Source organism: Abramis brama (genome assembly GCF_963993115.1).
Source record: "Abramis brama genome assembly, chromosome: 13".
NCBI classification, from domain to species: Eukaryota; Metazoa; Chordata; class Actinopteri; order Cypriniformes; family Leuciscidae; genus Abramis; species Abramis brama.
Genome location: NC_139975.1, coordinates 2,012,326 through 2,033,173, shown reverse-complemented (window position 1 = coordinate 2,033,173; position 20,848 = coordinate 2,012,326). Strand labels below are relative to the sequence as shown.

General features: G+C 40.4%; 1 protein-coding gene across 1 annotated transcript in view; it reads left to right on the top strand.

Moving 5' to 3' along the window:
- Positions 1–1,155: 1,155 nt before the first annotated feature.
- fat4 (FAT atypical cadherin 4) overlaps positions 1,156–20,848 on the top strand; it is a 109,794-nt gene continuing 90,101 nt past the window's right edge. Inside the window, 1 exon segment of the mRNA XM_084132595.1 lies at positions 1,156–6,700. Coding sequence (XP_083988721.1) covers positions 1,595–6,700 — 5,106 coding nt within the window. The 5' untranslated portion in view covers positions 1,156–1,594.

Below are 20,848 nucleotides of genomic sequence, written 5' to 3'. Positions count from 1 at the left end.
GCCCAATTAAAAGATCAGCACAAACAGAATAACGATACAGGACTGAACGCAGGGAGATTAGTGGAACGAGGGCAGATCCAGGCGGATAATCGGATTTAGTGTCTGATGGTGTCCGAGAACCGGATCTGCTGGACATTTCATTTCCACTTAGATGAGAAGAAGCTTTATATTAGCAGTTAATAAAGAAATGATATTTTGACCCCTGCAATGCTTGATTAGGCTTCATCTGTTAAACTCTAGACTACTGTATCTGACCGCTAGATGGCGCCACGCGCTGGTGAATCTGCGGAGACTCGAACTACAGGGACGCTTCATTGAGAAACTGTTGCTTCTGATTGTGTTTGTAACTTAATAAACTAATAGAGCTCATTTCCCAACCGAGCATGAGAAACTCTAATATGAAAAAAAGACTTGAAATTGGGGGTGAAAAAAATTAAGCTTGTGATTTTCAACACCAAAAACGTTCTTAAAATATAGTTATTGGGAAAAAAAATCATAGTGATAAAATAAAATAAAAGCAACATTTACAAGCATTTGCTAAACATTTTTTTAATACTTTACAATAACATTAACATCAGTTACTGTATAAACTAACATGAACTTACCATGAGCAATACATTTGTTAGTTTTTGTTAATCTTTGTTAACGTTAGTTAATAAAAATACAGTCATTCATTGTTTGTTCATGTTAGTTCACAGTGCATTAACTAATGTTAACAAGATTTTAATGATGTATTAGTAAATGTTGAAATTAACATTAACAAAGATTAATACAATGCTGTATAAGTGTAGTTCATTATCAGTTCATGATAATTAATGTTGTTAACTAATGAACCTTATTTTAAAGTTTTACCAAATATATAAATGTATTTATTGGAGAGTTATAAAAACTAAGTTAAGTTGGGAATGTTATTGTGGGCACATAACGGTACATCCAATACCTGGAGCGCAACTCGTTTGTAATATTCAGTCCATGCGATGATTGACATCCTCCTCGTCCAATCAGCAGCCGAGGCGATGACTTTACAATAGAAAGGGGAGCCAGAGAGGGGCGGGGTCTCACACAGAGAGCCAATAGCAGGACAGGAGGGCGGGCACTTTCGCAACTCGGGCTTTTGTTCTCTGTCAGGGCAGTAAAGTGAAGTTTGGTCACCGTTATTCCGCGGGACATCCCGTATCAGAATCACAGGGATAATATTAGAGCTCCTTTATTTCCTTCAGGAAAAACTCTTGTGCAGTGTGAGACCTGAGGATTTACTGACGGCGAACTTTTCCTTTTTCCTCACAATGGAAACTCCATCATCATCTTCATCATCATGAGAGGAACGCGTTGAGTTCTACAGGGTGAAATTCTGACAGGATTTTACTGCATGCGAATGAACTCTTTTTCCTCCCGTAAAAGGATTTTTGAAGGATTAAACCTGTGGAATTACAACAGTAAGAACTCAACTTTACCTTAAGTTTGTTTAAAACACCAAACGCGGATACATTTGGATACATATTCATCTTTTTTTTCTTTCTTTTCTTTTTTGGATACAATGCAAATGTGAGTTGAATGTATCAGGCTTGGAGAAACCCTGACTGGATCTGTGATCATGGCGCGTTCAGGTACATCTATGGACACTTTGCACCTCATTTTATTCGTTTTATGGACTTTATCGCGCTATTCTTTATCCAGTCAAGTTCGGCAGGAGTTTGAGGTTCTGGAAGAGCAGCCAGTGGGCACATATGTGGGCACTATCAACACCAAACCCACTTTCACATACAGATTCAGCGAACAACACAAACTTTTTTCCATCAACGCCACGACGGGCGTCATATACACGTCCTCAGTGATCGATCGAGAAGTTTTGCCGAGTAATATCATTAATGTTGTGGTTTTATCCAGTCAGCCGACTTACCCAACTGAAGTGCGCATCGTGGTTCTGGATATTAATGATAACGCGCCCGTGTTTCCCGACGCGTCGATCGTGGTGTCGTTTAAAGAGGACGCGAGCAACGGGCGTCAGGTTATATTAGACACCGCGACGGATTCAGACATCGGGACCAATGGAGTGGATCACACGACTTACCGAATCATTAACGGGAACGATCAGCATAAATTTCGCCTGGATATCACCGTTAACCCGAGCGGTGAAGGCGCGTTTCTGCACCTCGTGTCCACAGGAGGGCTTGACAGAGAAATAACCCCTTTCTATCAGCTCCTAATCCAGGTTGAAGACAAAGGAGAACCTAAAAAGTTCGGGTACCTGCAGGTAAACGTCACAATTCAGGATATAAATGACAACCCGCCTGCGTTTGACCAGGACCAGTACCAGACCAGTGTGTTTGAGGACTCTGCCATTGGCTCCAGTGTACTTCAGATATCAGCCACAGACTTGGATGAGGGTGCGAATGCTGATATTACATATTCTTTAGATGAAGGAACTCCATTTCAGATTGACCCTAAAGCCGGGACTGTTATTATAAAGGACGGGTTAGATTATGAGACTAAGAAAGAGTATTCCCTAACCATCCATGCTGTAGATAACGGCATTCCCTCTCTCTCAGTCAGGTCTGAAGCGACTATCAAATTGCTTGATGTTAATGACAACGACCCTGTTGTTAAATTTCGCTACTTCCCTACAACGTCCAAATTCGCTTCGGTGGATGAAAACGCACAAGTTGGGACGGTCGTAGCATTATTGACCGTTTCTGATTCAGACTCGTCCACCGCTAACGGTAATATCACGGTTTCGATACTCGGTGGAAACGAGCAGAGACACTTTGACGTTCACAGTTCGCCCGTCCCAAATCTGAGTCTAATCAAAGTAGCAAGTGTGTTAGACAGAGAGAGAATCTCCTCATACAACCTCACTGTTTCAGTGTCAGATAACGGCAAGCCCGTGTCTCGCTCGTCTTTCGCAAGTTTGGTTATATTTGTGAATGATATTAACGACCATCCGCCTATATTTCAGGAAGCTGTGTATAAAGTAGACATAAGCGAAGACATTCCCAAAGGCAGTTACATTAAAGGGGTCTCGGCTACAGATGGAGACTCTGGGCAGAACGCCAATCTCCGTTACTCACTTGTGTCTGGAAACAGTTTGGGTTGGTTTGCCATCAGCGAGAACAGTGGTTTGGTGACCAGTGCGGCAGAACTCGATAGAGAAAAAGCATCTCAAATAGTGCTAAATATCAGCGCTAAAGACCAAGGCCTGCAGCCGAGAATCTCCTACACCAAATTGATTGTGAATATAACAGACGTTAACGATCAAATCCCTACTTTTACGCAAAACACATATCACGTTTCGTTAGTCGAACATTCCCCTGTCGGATCCGAGCTTGTGGTGTTGTCTGCGACGGATTCGGATCTCGGGTCGAACGGCACGATCCGATTCTCATTTGACACAGAAACCCCTGTTAGCGTTCAGAATCAATTTAGATTAGATGCGATTTCAGGCCGTTTGAGTTCAGCAACTGAGTTAGATAGAGAAGAGGAAAGCTCTTATCTTCTGTACATCAAAGCCACAGATGCAGGAACGCCTCCTCTTTACTCCAACTGCAAAGTCAATATCACACTGAAAGATGTTAACGATAACAGCCCGGTGTTTTACCCCGTGCAATATTTCGCTAATGTTAAAGAAAACGAGCCGTCCGGCTCATTCGTGAGTGTTGTAACCGCTTCCGATCCTGATTTGGGTCGCAACGGCACTGTTAAATACGCCATCACTGCTGGTGACTCCTACAAGTTTCACATTAACAGCAACTCTGGTAAAATCACGACTCTAGTGCCACTTGATAGAGAGGAAAAAACCGCGTATCAGCTGCAGGTTTCTGCGACCGACGGAGGCGGGTTGCGTTCGCAAACACACGCTATAGTCACGATCACGGTTATAGATACGCAAGATAACCCTCCCGTATTCAGTCAGAACGAATACAGCTTTGTTATGTTTGAAAATGTGGCGATTGATAGCATTATTGGCACTGTATCGGCCACAACAGTAGATCTGAACACTAATATCACTTATTTAATCGCTTCAGGCGACCAACGCGGTTTGTTTGACGTTAAACGCGGCACTGGGCAGATCATAGCTTCGGGTGTTATAGACAGAGAAGAACAGGCGTTTTACCAGCTAACGGTGATCGCTAGGAGTGGGGAGGTTACAGGGGAAGCGGTAGTTAATATCACAGTGAAAGATTTAAACGATAACGCACCTCGTTTTATTCATGCTGTCGAGCACGTTAGCGCTGTTGAAAACTGGGCCGCCGGTCTTCATATATTCCAGGCGAAAGCTTCGGATCCGGATGAGGGCACAAATGGCATGATCGTGTACAGCCTCAAACAAAACCCTAAAGGTTTGTTTCACATTCACGAAAAGCACGGATTGATCTCTCTCACCGGCCCCCTAGAGGTCACAACCAGTTCCTACCAGCTGGAGGTCGTGGCCTCTGACCTCGGCGTCCCTCAGCGCACATCCAGCTTTATTCTCACTATTAGCGTGTACGACGTAAACGACAACGCGCCAGTGTTTGACCAGCTCTCCTACGAAGTCACCATCTTGGAATCCGAGCCGGTAAATAGTCGTTTTTTTAAAGTGGAGGCCAGTGATAAAGACTCTGGGCTCAATGGGGAAATTGTGTATGACATCACTAGCGGGAACACGAACGACGTTTTTGGGATTTTCCCCGATGGACAGTTGTATATTAAAGCAGATTTGGATCGAGAAGTACAAGATCGGTATAGTTTATTAGTGGTGGCCAAAGACAGAGCCGTCGAGTCGCTGAGCGCGAGCGTTAATGTGACGGTTCTCCTCGACGACGTCAACGACAATCGCCCGCTTTTCAACAGCACTAATTACGTGTTTCACTTCGAGGAAGAGCGGGAACGAGGATCTCTCGTTGGGCGTGTTTTCGCTGAGGATAAAGACTTCGGGCCGAACTGCGAAGTCCGTTACTCCTTTGAAACGCCACAGTTGAATTTCGAGCTCAACGCCATTACGGGCGTGTTGACTAGCACGCTACAGTTTGACCGTGAATCTCTCATGAGACAAAGAGGAGCTTCAGTGTTCAGTTTCACAGTCGTTTCTTCTGATCAAGGCCTTCCCAAGCCTCTCAAAGACCAGGCTAAAGTTCAAGTCTACATACAAGACATCAACGACAACCCACCGAAGTTCACCAAAGACATTTACCAGGGCTCAATCTCTGAATCTGCACCAAATATGACGCAACTGCTCCGAGTCTCTGCCTCAGATGTGGATGAGAATAAAAACGGACTTGTTCGCTATGACATAATAGAGGGAAATGAGGAAAAACAGTTTAGCATTGATGGCAGCTCTGGTCAGGTTACGCTAGTGGGAAAACTAGACTTCGAGTCGACGCCCTTTTACTCCCTTAAAATTATAGCTGAGGACTCTGGGATTATACCTCTGTCATCCACTTGTGTGCTGAGCATCAGCGTTCTGGATGATAACGATAACTCTCCGTCTTTTCCCAAATCAACCCTCACAGTGGATGTGCTGGAGAACATGCGGATTGGAGAGCTAGTCGCCTCGATAACCGCCACGGACTCTGATTCGGGATCCAACGCTGAAATCACATACAGCATTTCTGCTACAAACAACCACGGCACTTTCAGCATCAGTCCCAACACCGGCAGCATCTTCCTAGTCAAGAAACTTGACTATGAAACTCAGTCCCTTTACAAACTCAACGTGACGGCTAAAGATAACGGAAGGCCGTCCAAGTCTTCCTCAATTCCGGTTTTAATCCACGTGAGGGATTTTAACGACAACCCTCCTGTTTTTACACCAGGTGACATTTTTAAGTCAATCCCTGAAAACCTCCCGCTCTCAACCTCGGTTATGACTATAACGGCTCACGACACGGACGCCGATATCAACGGCGAGCTTGAGTACTCGATCGTCCAGCAGACACCCAGGGGTGCTCACTTTAGCATAGACCCTTCGTCTGGCGTTATCTACACGAATAAAAACATCGACAGAGAGTTCTCAAACCTTTTTGAGCTTACAATCAAAGCCACCGACCAAGCCGTGCCATCCGAGTTTCGCCGTTTCGCTCTTAAAAATGTCACTATATGGGTGACGGACCAAAACGACAACATCCCGACGTTTATCTCCCAGAATGCACTAGTTGCAGAATCTAACATCGTGATCGGATCCATTCTGACAACTGTGATCGCTTTTGATCCAGATGAAGGGGCGAATGGAGAGGTGGAGTACGAACTTGTAAGAGGAGATTCAGACACGTTTATAATGGATCGCTACAGTGGAGATATCAGATTAGCATCTCAGCTCGTTCCCTCAAAGCTCATCTATAGTTTAACTGTGTCGGCTACGGATCACGGCACGGATCGCAAAACCTCACATACGGAGCTAACGATACTCCTTCAGGGTACGGATGGCCCGGTTTTCTCCCAACCCAAATACATCACCAATTTAAAGGAAGGCCAGCCGCCGGGAACCAACGTTATCTCTCTGGATGCCTCCAGTCCTCGTGGCACCGGCACCAAGGTGGAGTTTTTTATAGTTTCGGTTCGTAGCGGAGGGAAGGCCGCGGGCCGACTGTTCACCATCGGACGCCACACCGGGATGATCCAAACGGCTGCCGAACTGGACCGGGAGCAAGGCTCGGATCTGTACTTGCTGGACGTGTACGCCATCGAATCCGACGCTAGCCAGCCCAGAACGCAACACGCCGAGGTGAGTTTCTGTTTTTTTGTTGGTGTCAGTGATTGATTTTGATGGTTCTTCCATATTGTGTGAAAGGAAATCTAAGGGAATGTACAATATCACCACCAGTCAAAAGTTTCGGATCGATAAGATTTTTTATGTTTTTGAAAGAGTCTTTTCTGCTCATCAAAGCTGCATTTATTTGATAAAAAAAAAAAATAATAATAATAATAATAATAATAATAAACATATTTATATATATATATATATATATATATATATATTTGAATAAAAAATGAATATATAGTAAAGTGTAATTTATTCCTGTGATCAAAGCTGTATTTTCAGCATCATTACTCCAGTCTTCAGTGTCACATGATCCTTCAGAAATCACTCTAATATGATGATTTTATGCTCAAGAAACAGTTATGATCATTATTAAAGCTGAAAACACATATTTACATTTTTATTTCAGGATTCTTTGATGAATATGAAGTTCAAAAGAACAGCATTTATCTGAAATAGAAAGCTTTTGTAACATTAAACGCTACCATTCTAAAGTTTAGGGTCAGTAAGAATTTTTTTATTATTTTTTTTATTTTTTTTTTAATACTTTTATTCATCAAGAATGAATTAAATTGATCAAAAGTGACAGTAAAGACATTTATAAAGTTACAAAAGATTCTATTTCAGATAAATGCTGTTCTTTTGAACTTTCTATTCATCAAAGAATCCTTGAAAATGTTTACACAGCTGTTTTCAACATTGATAATAGTAATGAATGTTTTGTTGAGCATCAAATCATCATATTAGAGTGATTTCTGAAGGATCATGTGACACTGAAGACTGGAGTAATGATGCTGAAAATTCAGCTTTGATCACATGAATAAATTACATTTTACAATATATTATTTTAAATTGGAATAATATTTCACAATATTACTGTTTTTTTTATCAAATAAATTCAGCCTTGGTGAGCAGAAGCGACTTCTTTTAAAAACATAAAAAATCTTACCGATCCAAAACTTTTGATTCTGAAACATGTGCTGAAGTCATTTGTGTGAATGTGGTGGAAAAACCTGAGCGAAAATATCCAGCTAAACCGTACGTGCATTACTAAAGTTCCTCCGTTTTCTTCCCTCCCCCTGTTCTTTTTTAGCCGATCTGGGTTGTATTAAGTATAAATTGCTTTGCACTTGAGAATGTGGGCTTTGTTTTTTGGCAGGCTTGCTGTATTGTTTCAGCTCAGAGAGAGCACAGGCCTTAATCTCAGACTGGAGAGTCGCTCTAACAGAGAGAGGGGGAATCCTGGGTAAAATATAGACTAGTGGACTGATCTTTCTTATCAGCAGCGACAAATTTAACAAATCAGACGCCAGGACAGCGTGATTGCAGATATTAATAACACAAAAGAGCAGGATGGAATAGTTTGTTTGTTTCTTAGGCCTTGTCCACACTAATACGTTTTTGTTTGAAAACGCGTCTTTTTCTCTGCGTTTTGGCCTTCAGTCACACTGTTTTTATTAATGAAAACTAAGCTTTTTGAAAATGCTTAAGTGGATAAATGTGAAAACGCCGTTTTCGCGTTGTAGTGTGGACTGTCAAGACGGAGGTATTTAAAAACGATGACGTAAGTTTAGTCATGTGACTCATATTGTACCAATAGATATTCATGTTTATACCGGCATTGTGCCTGTTATGAGCTGTTCACTTTCACACTGTTGCTAAAATATGTTACTTCACACACTCTTCATATCACAGTCCTGCAAAGATGGCAGAAAATGTACTTACATTTGCAAACATATAATGGTGAGTGAGAGCGACCTGGACACATCAGTGAATGAAGAGATATTTTGGTACATAAAATTCTTAATAGACTTTTCACTCATTTCCTCCTCTTCTTTCTCTAGTTGCATTCACTCATTTCCCAAAGTCATCTTGAATGTTGAATTGTCAATGCAACTGAATAATATGAGAGAACATCACATAAGCTGACTTCATAGATTGATGTTGATTTTCCTCAAATGTTTTTGTTTGGACTCACCATTATGATGATCAGTGTTCGCTTTGGTTAGACACTTGGAACTTCATTTATATCATTATAATTATCTTCCTATTGAAGCAGTGATGCAACAAGAAATCACAGTTATGTGGTTTCAACAGAAGGCAAAGTAGTAAATAGGTTTTGTGTGCAATAATTAGATTTGTGTGTAAAGTTTTGAAAAAAAGAGGCTAAGTTAAGAAAATAACTGAAAAAAACGGCAATGTCTTAAAAATCTAGTAATCTGTACTATTCACATACTACTTGTTTACTCAGAAAACCCAATTTAAGATTAGTTGATTGGTTTGAGTGCCATTTTGTCAAGAAAAAACATTTTGGGATTTGTGTGTAAAGTAAAAAAAAAAAAAAAAAAAAAAAAAGAGGCTAAGTTGTGAAACCGTGTGTAAGCAGCTGAAAAAACCCCTAATAACAAGAAACGGCGGGATGGAATTGTTTGTTTCTTTCTTATTGTAATGGTTTTCTGGGTAAATAAAGCGGCTAAAAGGGAAATGAGTGTTGTGGATCCGCGTGTGGGACTCGGATACCTGTCTCCCACTGAGCGAGAGAGGGAATTATCCGGGTTTTTACGCCACAGGCGATGTCGGAGCAGGGTGGTCCCAGAGACCCGGCTTTGTGCCTGAACTGGCAATAAGTGACCATTAAATTCAGCTGACCCTCTAAGTCCCAGTGAATAGAAATGTTCTTTCAGAGCGGAGTCTGAGTGAGGAGGAGCGGAGTGAGATCTCGAGAAGTGAAACGTAATCTGCACGTTCTGTTGGTACGTTGCGACGCTCCCGCTAAACTCTCCCTCGAGGGATAGAGTTAAACTCCAGATGAAATTCTACACTGGGCTTGTGGGTTTGTGTGCGCAGGCCTCTTGCTCAAATGAAAAACAAATGTGATTCCATATATATGTGTGTGTTTTGGAAATTTCAACTGGAACCGAGAAATGTTATATTATTACAGGCTTGATGATTCGCCTTTATAAAGTGGGCTTTTTTCCTTGTTTCCGCGGGCCGGCTCGCTGTGATGAAATGTGCTTTGTGTTAGAGTTTTGAAAATAGCTTCTCGAGAGCAGCGCGAGTAATTACAGCCAAAACTGTTTGGTTTTCTGTGCTTTGTGTTTGCGAGGAGGTTTCACCGTTTGTGATACGGTGAGCTGGAATAACTCATCATAGGGTGTGAGTGTGTGTGACAGGGTGAGTGTGTGTGAGAGGGTGAGTGTGAGTGAGTGAGTGTGTGAGTGAGTGAGTGTGTGTGTGGGTGTGAGAGGGTGAGTGTGAGTGAGTGAGTGAGTGAGTGTGTGTGTGTGTGTGAGAGGGTGAGTGAGTGAGTGTGTGTGTGTGAGTGAGCGAGTGAGTGTGTGTGTGTGAGAGGGTGTGTGTGTGTGTGTGTGTGTGTGTGTGAGAGGGTGAGTGAGTGAGTGAGTGTGTGTGTGTGTGTGTGAAAGGGTGTGTATGTGTATGTGTGAGAGGGTGTGTGTGTGTGTGTGTGTGTGCGAGGGTGAGAGGGTGAGTAAGTAAGTGAGTGTGTGTGTGTGTGTGTGTGTGTGTGTGTGAGTGAGTGAGTGAGTGAGTGAGTGTGTGTGTGTGTGTGTGTGCGTGCGAGTGAGTGAGTGAGTGAGTGTGTGTGTGAGTGAGTGAGTGAGCGAGTGAGTGTGTGTGTGTGAGAGGGTGAGTGAGTGAGTGTGTCTGTGTGTGTGAGAGGGTGAGTGTGAGTGAGTGTGTGTGTGTGTGTGTGTGTGTGTGTGTGTGTGTGAGAGGGTGAGTGTGAGTGAGTGAGTGAGTGTGTGTGTGTGTGTGTGAGAGGGTGAGTAAGTGAGTGAGTGTGTGTGTGTGTGTGAGTGAGCGAGTGAGTGTGTGTGTGTGAGAGGGTGTGTGTGTGTGTGTGTGTGTGTGAGAGGGTGAGTGAGTGAGTGAGTGAGTGTGTGTGTGTGTGTGTGTGAAAGGGTGTGTATGTGTATGTGTGAGAGGGTGTGTGTGTGTGTGTGTGTGTGTGTGTGCGAGGGTGAGAGGGTGAGTAAGTAAGTGAGTGTGTGTGTGTGTGTGTGTGTGAGTGAGTGAGTGTGTGTGTGTGTGTGTGCATGCGAGTGAGTGAGTGAGTGTGTGTGTGAGTGAGTGAGTGAGTGAGTGAGTGTGTGTGTGTGAGAGGGTGAGTGAGTGAGTGTGTCTGTGTGTGTGAGAGGGTGAGTGTGAGTGTGTGTGTGTGTGTGTGAGTGAGTGAGTGAGTGAGTGAGTGAGCGTGTGTGTGTGTGTATGTGTGTGTGTGAGAGAGGGTGAGTGTGAGTGAGTGAGTGTGTGTGTGAGTGAGTGAGTGAGTGAGTGTGTGAGTGAGTGTGTGTGTGTGTGTGTGTGTGTGTGTGTGTGAGAGGGTGAGTGTGAATGAGTGAGTGTGTGTGTGTGAGAGGGTGAGTGAGTGAGTGAGTGTGTGTGTGTGAGAGGGTGAGTGTGAGTGAGTGTGTGAGTGAGTGAGTGAGTGAGTGAGTGAGTGTGTGTGTGTGTGTGTGTGTGTGTGTGTGTGTGTGCGTGCGAGTGAGTGTGTGTGTGTGTGCGTGCGTGCGTGCGTGAGTGTGTGTGTGTGTGCGTGAGTGAGTGTGTGTGTGTGAGTGTATGTGTGTGTGTGAGTGAGTGTGTGTGTGTGTGTGAGTGTATGTGTGTGTGTGTGTGTGAGTGTGTGTGTGTGTGTGTGAGTGTATGTGTGTGTGTGAGTGAGTGAGTGAGTGAGTGTGTTTATACCTACTTAACCGCATTTTGGGGTCAAATGACGTCCTCGTTTGGTATAAAAATATCGTTTTTTAGAAATATAAAAATGCAGACAGTTTTGATGTCTTGCTCTTTTCATTCTGTCTACTGCTGCTGTTGGTGTGTGTGTGTGTGTGTGTGTGCGTGTGTGTGTGTGTGTGTGTGTGTGTGTGTGTGGTTTCTCTCATATGACTGATTTAAGGCTGATTACCGTCTCTCTTCTTCCTCTTTACTCCCTTTCTCTCTTTTCTCTTTCAGCAGTGGGAGGGTTTGGACAGATAGATAGACACATTCCTTTCTAAACCATCTCTCTCTCTCTCTCTCTCTCTCTCTCTCTCTCTCTCTCTCTCTCTCTGTGTGTGTGTGTGTACGTCACTACATGAAACGGGTTGCGTGCAGCATCACACCTGTGACAGTAAAAGAATCAGCCAATCAGAAACGCTCTCTGCGATGTTTGGGTTTGATGGGTGAATTCTGAGGGCAGGATTTTGTCAAGTCTTTATGTTTTTAATTTCCTTTTTTAATTCATATTAATCGAAAACCCGTCGTTCTGAATGGGTCTTTGGTTCATTTGCTGGTGTTTCTGACGTCACAAACTACCTTGTAACCAATCAGATCAACGTGTGATCGTCAACCAGTGGATCTCTGAGCTGAGTGAGTGAGTGGAGGCGGGGCTCATTTGCATATTCATAGAGCTGCGTATACTAAATGAGGCAAGGGTGTCGAGTTACATTCAAGATATTTTAAGGCATGAAGACATTTTTTTTCAAGAAAAACGTTTAAATATGTGATTTTGGTGATCAAAGATGAGTTTTAATGATTGACTGCAGGACTTTAACTGATCAGTTCTGAAAAGAACCTCATGCAAAGACTCTTCAAAACACCTTGTAATCCTCAGATCCTCATCTTTATGGTTTTGTTGCTGTTTGCGTCTCTCTTGTATTTACTGAATCAGTGGGCGGGGCTAAAGAGGAAATGATGTAGAAGTGGGCGTCGGTCTTCTTTCGTCACACTATTACATCATAATGTAACATTTGAGCTTAGTTTCAATAAAAGCTGTTTTTGGACTGAGGAGGAAGTTTTGTGTTCTGATATTTTTATAGTACAATGATCTTGTCAAAACATCAAGGAATATTTGATTTCTCAGTTCATGACCCCTTTATGGAACCATTGATGCCCATAAAGAACAAGAATAAGAGTATAAAGCATTAAAATGAATTAATTTGATGAGAAATGTTTGAGATCATATTGAGACGTTGGTATCGTTTGCATATTTTGAGCAAAGTCCAGAATTTAAGAATGGTCTCTTTTTGGTTCATGAGTTTGAATGTGAATTGAATTGGCCGCAGTCCACAGGAAGTTGAGTTGGAATGACAGGAAGACTCACACGTCTAATGCATTCTGGGAAATGAAGTGTTCCTCCACAGTGACCCACAAAAATTCACTTTCTATAAAACTTGCATGCTTTTTAGACATTTTCAAAACTTTCAAACAAGGCTTTACCGTCTCAGCATTTATAGTTTGTCTTGATGAATGCAGCATGATTGCTTTCAGTTCATTTCAATGCTATTCCTTACTTTCAAATGTGCATTTCTGCATTCAGTGTGTGTTTTCAGTTCAACACGCGTGAAGAGTTGAGAGGTTTGATCGCGTCTCTACGAGCAATAGTTGACTTAACTAACGACAGTTCTCTAGAACACAAGCTGAGAAACGATCGGGTTTGTTTGCGCACATAGAAACGAATGTTTGTTGTAACAGTCCGACTTTAAAGAGTCAGAGAAACGAGGTTGAATGCGAACAGCGGCAGACGCGTGTGTGTGTGTTTGTGTGTTTCGCTGCGTAATTGAAAGCAGCTGCGTGTGTTTTGAGCTGCAGTTTTACAGAATCAGCATGACTGTGTCTCCCGACGCTTTCTGTCTTTCTCTCGCGGCCTGTCTGTCTGTCTCAGCGTGAGGGTGTGTGTGTGTGTGTGTTGACAGTGATTTATGGGTGTGTTTGCTGTGCTGATTGTGGGTCAGCCTGCAGGAAGTGACATCGTGAGCAAACGCACTCGATTGAGTCTGATTTGAGTTCAGGGTCACACCATCCTGCGTCAAAGCTTCATTAACACCACAATATGAATATATATATATATGAGAATACAACTACTTCATTACAGTGTTATTTTGGTAATATTTATATACTGGTATTAGATTTATCCATGTTTTGAATTGGCCTAATTTTGTTATGTGCCTTTGTCTTTTTTTTTAAATACATTTTTTAAAATATTTTTATATAAGCTTGATTAACTTCTGTTTTAGTTTTAGTGCTTAAACTTTTTTCATTATTGAATTTGGCAATTCGTAATTTCTAATATATATATATATATATATATATATTTTTTTTTTTAATTGAAGCTTTATGCACTTAACAAAATCAGTTTTGAATAGTTTTAGTTTACAATCACAGCACTGCTTCATAATAATTATTAGATATTTACGTTACATAATTATATATACTGCACACTTTTTTAAATATGAAATAAGCTAAAAAGATTTTTTGTTTTTAAATCAAATTGCAATTTTCCTGATAAAAATTGCAATTGCAATATAAAATGCAATAAAGAGGTTGTAGGGCTGCAGAATTTTGCACAAAAAATGATATATATGCAGTATATATATATATATATATTTGTATAAAAAATCTAAATATTAAGCAATGTAAGAAATATACTTTACTATTGAAATAATAACTTTATACTATACAGTTTTATCAATAATAATAATAATAATTCTATTTTACAGAACAAGAGAAAAGTGCAACGCTAGTATTTATGTCTTGACTTCTTCATTTATGAAACGTTAAACCATCAAGCTTTAGTTTTGGTGGAAGTGTCAGGAAGACCTTAAAGCTTTTCTTCTGTCGGCAAACGGTTTATAAACGCTTCTCATTATAAAAACTCAAACTCACTGCAGAATTACTGCGAACGAGACGCTGCAAACACAGCGGATCAGGAGATGCTAGCAGTGCCGCGCTTCGCTCTGAAACACGCAGCGCACAGATATATATATATATATCATTAAAAGTCATATTGCATTATTATTATTATTGCACAATTTTGATGAATTCTAATGAACTCGTGTGTGTGTGTTGTCTCTGTCTGTGTGTGACAGTGATATGCTTATTATTTCTCATCATACCTCTCTGCGATTGGCCGGTCTGAACGACATCAGTGTGACATCATCACACACTACAAAAATCATGTTCTTCCTCAGTGTTTCTGTCTCGTTTTCCAGCACTAATATCTAAACATTCTGAAATCAAGACACATTTACTGGAGAAGAAACATGACTGAAGATATGAAGTCTAGTTTTATTACATATGTATTAAAATTAAGTGAGTTTCTGCTTTAAACAACTTGATTAGTTCACACAAAATGAAGATTCTGTCAGTAATCACTCTCATGTTGTTCAACCCCGTCAGACTGTCGTTCATCTTCTGAACACAAATGAAGATATTTCTGATGAAATCTGAGAGCTGTCTCACTCCTCCATAGGCTTCTAGGTAATCGAGATCTGCCATCCCAGAAAAGTTAGTAAAGACATCGTTAAAATAGTCCGAGTGACTACAGTGGCTCAACCTTAAGTTTATCAACGCCAGAACGGAGGCTCACTATTGGCCAGCATCACACGCATCACATGACCAGTGTCGGCCAATAGTGAGCCTCCGTTCTGACGTACAGAAGCGCTGCTGTTACACTACTGAACTCACTCAGAGAAACACAGAAGAACATCAAGAGTGGAATAAAGTCCTTATTTTTGTTTGTTTTTGCGCACAAAAAGTATTCTCGTCGCTTGATAAACTTAAGGTTGAGCCACTGTAGTCACTTGGACTATTTTAACGATGTCTTTACTAACTTTTCTGGGATGGCAGATCTCGATTACCTAGAAGCCTATGGAGGAGTGAGACAGCTCTCAGATTTCATCAGAAATATCTTCATTTGTGTTCTGAAGATGAACGAAAGTCTGACGGGGTTGAACAACATGAGAGTAATTACTGACAGTATTTTCATTTTTGGGTGAACTAACCCTTTAAGTGCTTAAATGCATCAGATTTGTGACCCGTAACCCGAGACGGCTCCTCAGATCATCGGCCGTCGTCACGTCTGGATCCGCTTATTCCTGATCTCAGACCTGCTTCAGGTGTTTTAGGTGTGTGTCCTCGTTCACTGGTCATCTGGAGTTGATCTGTCGAGCGACCCGTGTGTGTGTGTGTGAATGTTATTTCAGTGTTTGCATAGTCGCCAGGATTGTGTGTCCGAAAACCCTTCAAACAGCCTCTAAAAATTAGTGTTGGAGTGAAAGAAACCTGCTTACCGATGCTAATCTCTTCCATATGGATGTTATGTTGGGCCGTGAATATGAATTCTCAGGCGGCTCGCTCAGATAACTCAATACCATCGTCACACGTTGGCCGACTCCTGCTGGGTTTTTTCGTTTCGAGGGTTACTTCAGGCTCGGATGAAAGTGCGGTCATTATTTTCTCACCCTCATGTCGTTCCAAGCCTTTCTTTCTTCAGTTAATAGCAAAAGGAGATGTTTAGCCGAATCTCTGTATTATGAAAGTATCATAACTAGGTCATATGAAGCTGTACTTCTACTTTTGTGTTGTTATTCACTCAAAATCCTGCCTGGCCACAGACTTATGTCAAAAACATCTTCATTTTTTACACTCTCTCTCTCTCTCTCTCTCTCTCTCTCTCTCTCTATATATATATATATATATATATATGTGACTCTGGATCACGTCACCAGTCTCGAGTCGCACAGGTTTATCTGTGGCAATAGCCAACAATACATTGTATGGGTCAAAATTATTGATTTTTCTTTTATGCCAAAAATCATGAGGATATTAAGTAAAGATCATGTTCCATGAAGATATTTTGTATATTTCCTACCATAAATATATAAAACATGTATTTTTGTGAGTGAATGCAGCACAATCGCCAACATAAATGCACAACTTTAAAGGAGATTTTCTCAATGTTTCGATTTTTTGCATCCTCAGATTCCAGATTTACAATAGTTGTATCTCGACCAAATATTGTCCTATCCTAACAAACCACACATCAATGGAAAGATTATTTAATCAGCTTTCATATGATGTATAAATCTCAATTTCTAAAAATTGACCCATGTGACTGATTTTGTGGTCCAGGGTCACATATATTATGTGACCTGCTGGAGATCATGCTATGAACTGGGGTTAAATAAAGCATTTTTATTAATTGAATAAAAATAAAAAAATTATCTGAAATTAACTGTATTACAATTAATATAACTGAAACTAAAACTTAATTTAATAGTTGCCACAGACTTAACTTATTTTTGAAAAAAGGTGACATTTTTATACAAATGTTTTATGCAATATATACAGTGAGGAAAATAAGTATTTGAACACCCTGCTATTTTGCAAGTTCTCCCACTTGGAAATCATGGAGGGGTCTGAAATTGTCATCGTAGGTGCATGTCCACTGTGAGAGACATAATCTAAAAAAAAAAATCCAGAAATCACAATATATGATTTTTTAACTATTTATTTGTATGATACAGCTGCAAATAAGTATTTGAACACCTGTCTATCAGCTAGAATTCTGACCCTCAAAGACCTGTTAGTCTGCCTTTAAAATGTCCACCTCCACTCCATTTATTATCCTAATTTAGATGCACCTGTTTGAGGTCGTTAGCTGCATAAAGACACATGTCCACCCCATACAATCAGTAAGAATCCAACTACTAACATGGCCAAGACCAAAGAGCCGTCCAAAGACACTAGAGACAAAATTGTACACCTCCACAAGGCTGGAAAGGGCTACGGGGAAATTGCCAAGCAGCTTGGTGAAAAAAGGTCCACTGTTGGAGCAATCATTAGAAAATGGAAGAAGCTAAACATGACTGTCAATCTCCCTCGGACTGGGGCTCCATGCAAGATCTCACCTCGTGGGGTCTCAATGATCCTAAGAAAGGTGAGAAATCAGCCCAGAACTACACGGGAGGAGCTGGTCAATGACCTGAAAAGAGCTGGGACCACCGTTTCCAAGGTTACTGTTGGTAATACACTAAGACGTCATGGTTTGAAATCATGCATGGCACGGAAGGTTCCCCTGCTTAAACCAGCATATGTCAAGGCCCGTCAAGTTTGCCAATGACCATTTGGATGATCCAGAGGAGTCATGGGAGAAAGTCATGTGGTCAGATGAGACCAAAATAGAACTTTTTGGTCATAATTCCACTAAACGTGTTTGGAGGAAGAAGAATGATGAGTACCATCCCAAGAACACCATCCCTACTGTGAAGCATGAGGGTGGTAGCATCATGCTTTGGGGTGTTTTTCTGCACATGGGACAGGGCGACTGCACTGTATTAAGGAGAGGATGACCGGGGCCATGTATTGCGAGATTTTGGGGAACAACCTCCTTCCCTCAGTTAGAGCATTGAAGATGGGTCGAGGCTGGGTCTTCCAACATGACAATGACCCGAAGCACACAGCCAGGATAACCAAGGAGTGGCTCTGTAAGAAGCATATCAAGGTTCTGGCGTGGCCTAGCCAGTCTCCAGACCTAAACCTAATAGAGAATCTTTGGAGGGAGCTCAAACTCCGTGTTTCTCAGCGACAGCCCAGAAACCTGACTGATCTAGAGAAGATCTGTGTGGAGGAGTGGGCCAAAATCCCTCCTGCAGTGTGTGCAAACCTGGTGAAAAACTACAGGAAACGTTTGACCTCTGTAATTGCAAACAAAGGCTACTGTACCAAATATTAACATTGATTTTCTCAGGTGTTCAAATACTTATTTGCAGCTGTATCATACAAATAAATAGTTAAAAAAATCATACATTGTGATTTCTGGATTTTTTTTTTTTAGATTATGTCTCTCACAGTGGACATGCACCTACGATGACAATTTCAGACCCCTCCATGATTTCTAAGTGGGAGAACTTGCAAAATAGCAGGGTGTTCAAATACTTATTTTCCTCACTGTATATATATATACATACATAACATTTCTCATTTTCATTTAGTTTAACTAGATGTATTAAAATAACTAAAATGGAAATAAAAATTCGTAAAAACTATATAGACATTTAAAAAAACTATTAATAATAGTTTTCTTTGTAAAACTAACAAAAAATTTAATAAAAATGGAATATGTAAAAATTTACATTCATGCATTTTAGCCATATAAAAATGAAAGTGAACTAAAAGTGTAAATAAAATATGAATAAAAACTATAATAGTATGTCAATGATTTAATGACATGAGTGTAAATAAATGATGACAGTCTTTTCATTGGGAGTGAAGCCGTGGTTTCTCAGAAAGCAATATTCCCGTGGTGTGGGATCTGAGGATGTTGCGTTGGGAACATGTTTATTTGTGTCGTCTGTGTGTTGAAGCAGAATTAGTGCAGTGTTTATGCGCATCTGCCAGATCACTGTTATTTTCTGTGTGTGTTTGTTGGTCTTACAGTGAAATCATCCCTCGCTCTCTCGGTTTACAGAGCTGTCGCTTTTCATCGAGTGTCATCATAAACAACGCCATAAAGCTAAAGACACGGCGTCTTTCATATTTCATCATTCCAGAGTTTTCTGATGCATTTTTCCTGCTCATTATGACTCCCATTTGGGTAATTATGAGGATCTTCGTTAGAGAGCTGCTTTTTATTTATGATGCTGTTTGTTATTAGTTATGTGCATAAATCATAAACTCATTAATTACACAAAGCCGACAGAGAGCGGATAAACCCCAGGACGTCCCGGAGAAGCACAAAGAGTTTGATCTTCTTCCTCGCAGGATATTCTGAGTGCGTGAAGGATTATTACTGTGTGATTATTGTGGGGTTTGTTTCCCTGTTTTACAGCTAGACGTCCACTCCTTACACCGGCCAGATTTAGAGGAGACCAGGAGGATGGAAAGAATGACATTTGTTGAATATATATATATATATATTTTTTGGTTGGCAATGAGATTTTCTGTCTTTCTGAACATAAAAAAAAATAAAAAAATAAAAAATAAAAATATATATATATATGTATATATATTTAGGACTTAAATAGCGACCATAAAGCTCCTTATTAGCAGATATTTGTTCTTGTTTTACTCATAAGCTCATCTAATTTTTATACATTTTTCATTAAACAAGACTTACTATCTTCAGTCATTTTGCTTCTCCAGTAAATGTAGAAAGAACATTATTTTTTCAGAGTAACAACATTATATTCTTATTTTTACTGCTTATGATATTTCATATGTTTTATGTAAAGCACTTTAAAAACACTGTTTTAAAAGGAGGAAGAGGGAAGGAAACTTCATTGGTTCATTGTTAGTATATTAAACGAGAGAGAAGAACGTACTGACAGTTTTAACTTGGGTCTGTTTTTCACACACATAACTAGAGCACGAGTTTGATACGAATATAGTTTGATATCATTTAGTTCTATAGCACTTATATGGAGCTTATGGTCATTATGTATGTGCTAAATATCTCATTTGTGTTCAGAAAGACAAAGAAACTCTATTAAAGGCACATTATAAAGTCTATTATGGGAACGCTGCTTTTGAATGTTCTCTGAACATTTAAAAAAACATTAGACGAATAAAACGACGAGCTAAAATGTTCCATAAATGATGTATAAAGTCTTGATGACGTTATTAAAGACCAGATAACTCTGAACGAACATTCTGTTAATGTTTCTGGAAGAACTTTTGAAATGTTTGAATGTTCTTCAAACATTATGAGAACGTTACTTTTGAATGTTCTCTGAACATTCCGAAACAAGAAGCAACATTTAAAAACTGTTACATGAACGTCCAACTGAAACATTCCATGAGCGATGTATAATATGAGGTTCTGAGAACATTATTAAAGACCAGAGAACTCTTATTAATGTTACTGGAGGAACGTTTGTCCAGAACCTTTCCAGAACGTTCAGTGTCAGCTGAGAACATCTATCCTGAAAATGTTTATAAATCTAATATTTCTGTTTATATTTCAAAAAGATTTGTTTTATTTGTATCTATGAAACTTGTGGAATTTATGCGGACCGAATGAATGAAACATTTCCTGATCATCCGCCTATTTCCCATCATGCTCTCCTCTCCGAGCCATCCTTTTTAAATGTTTTAAAGACGTTACGTGAACATTCCATTCATCACACATTATGAGAACGTTACTTTTGAATTTTCTCGGAACATTCCGAAACAAGAAGTAACATTTAAAAACTGTTACATGAACGTCCAACTGAAACATTCCATGAGCGATGTATAATACCAGATAACTCTTATTAATGTTACTGGAGGAACGTTTGTTCGTAACCTTGCCAGAACGTTCCCTGTCAGCTGGACAACGTTCCAATCTACAAG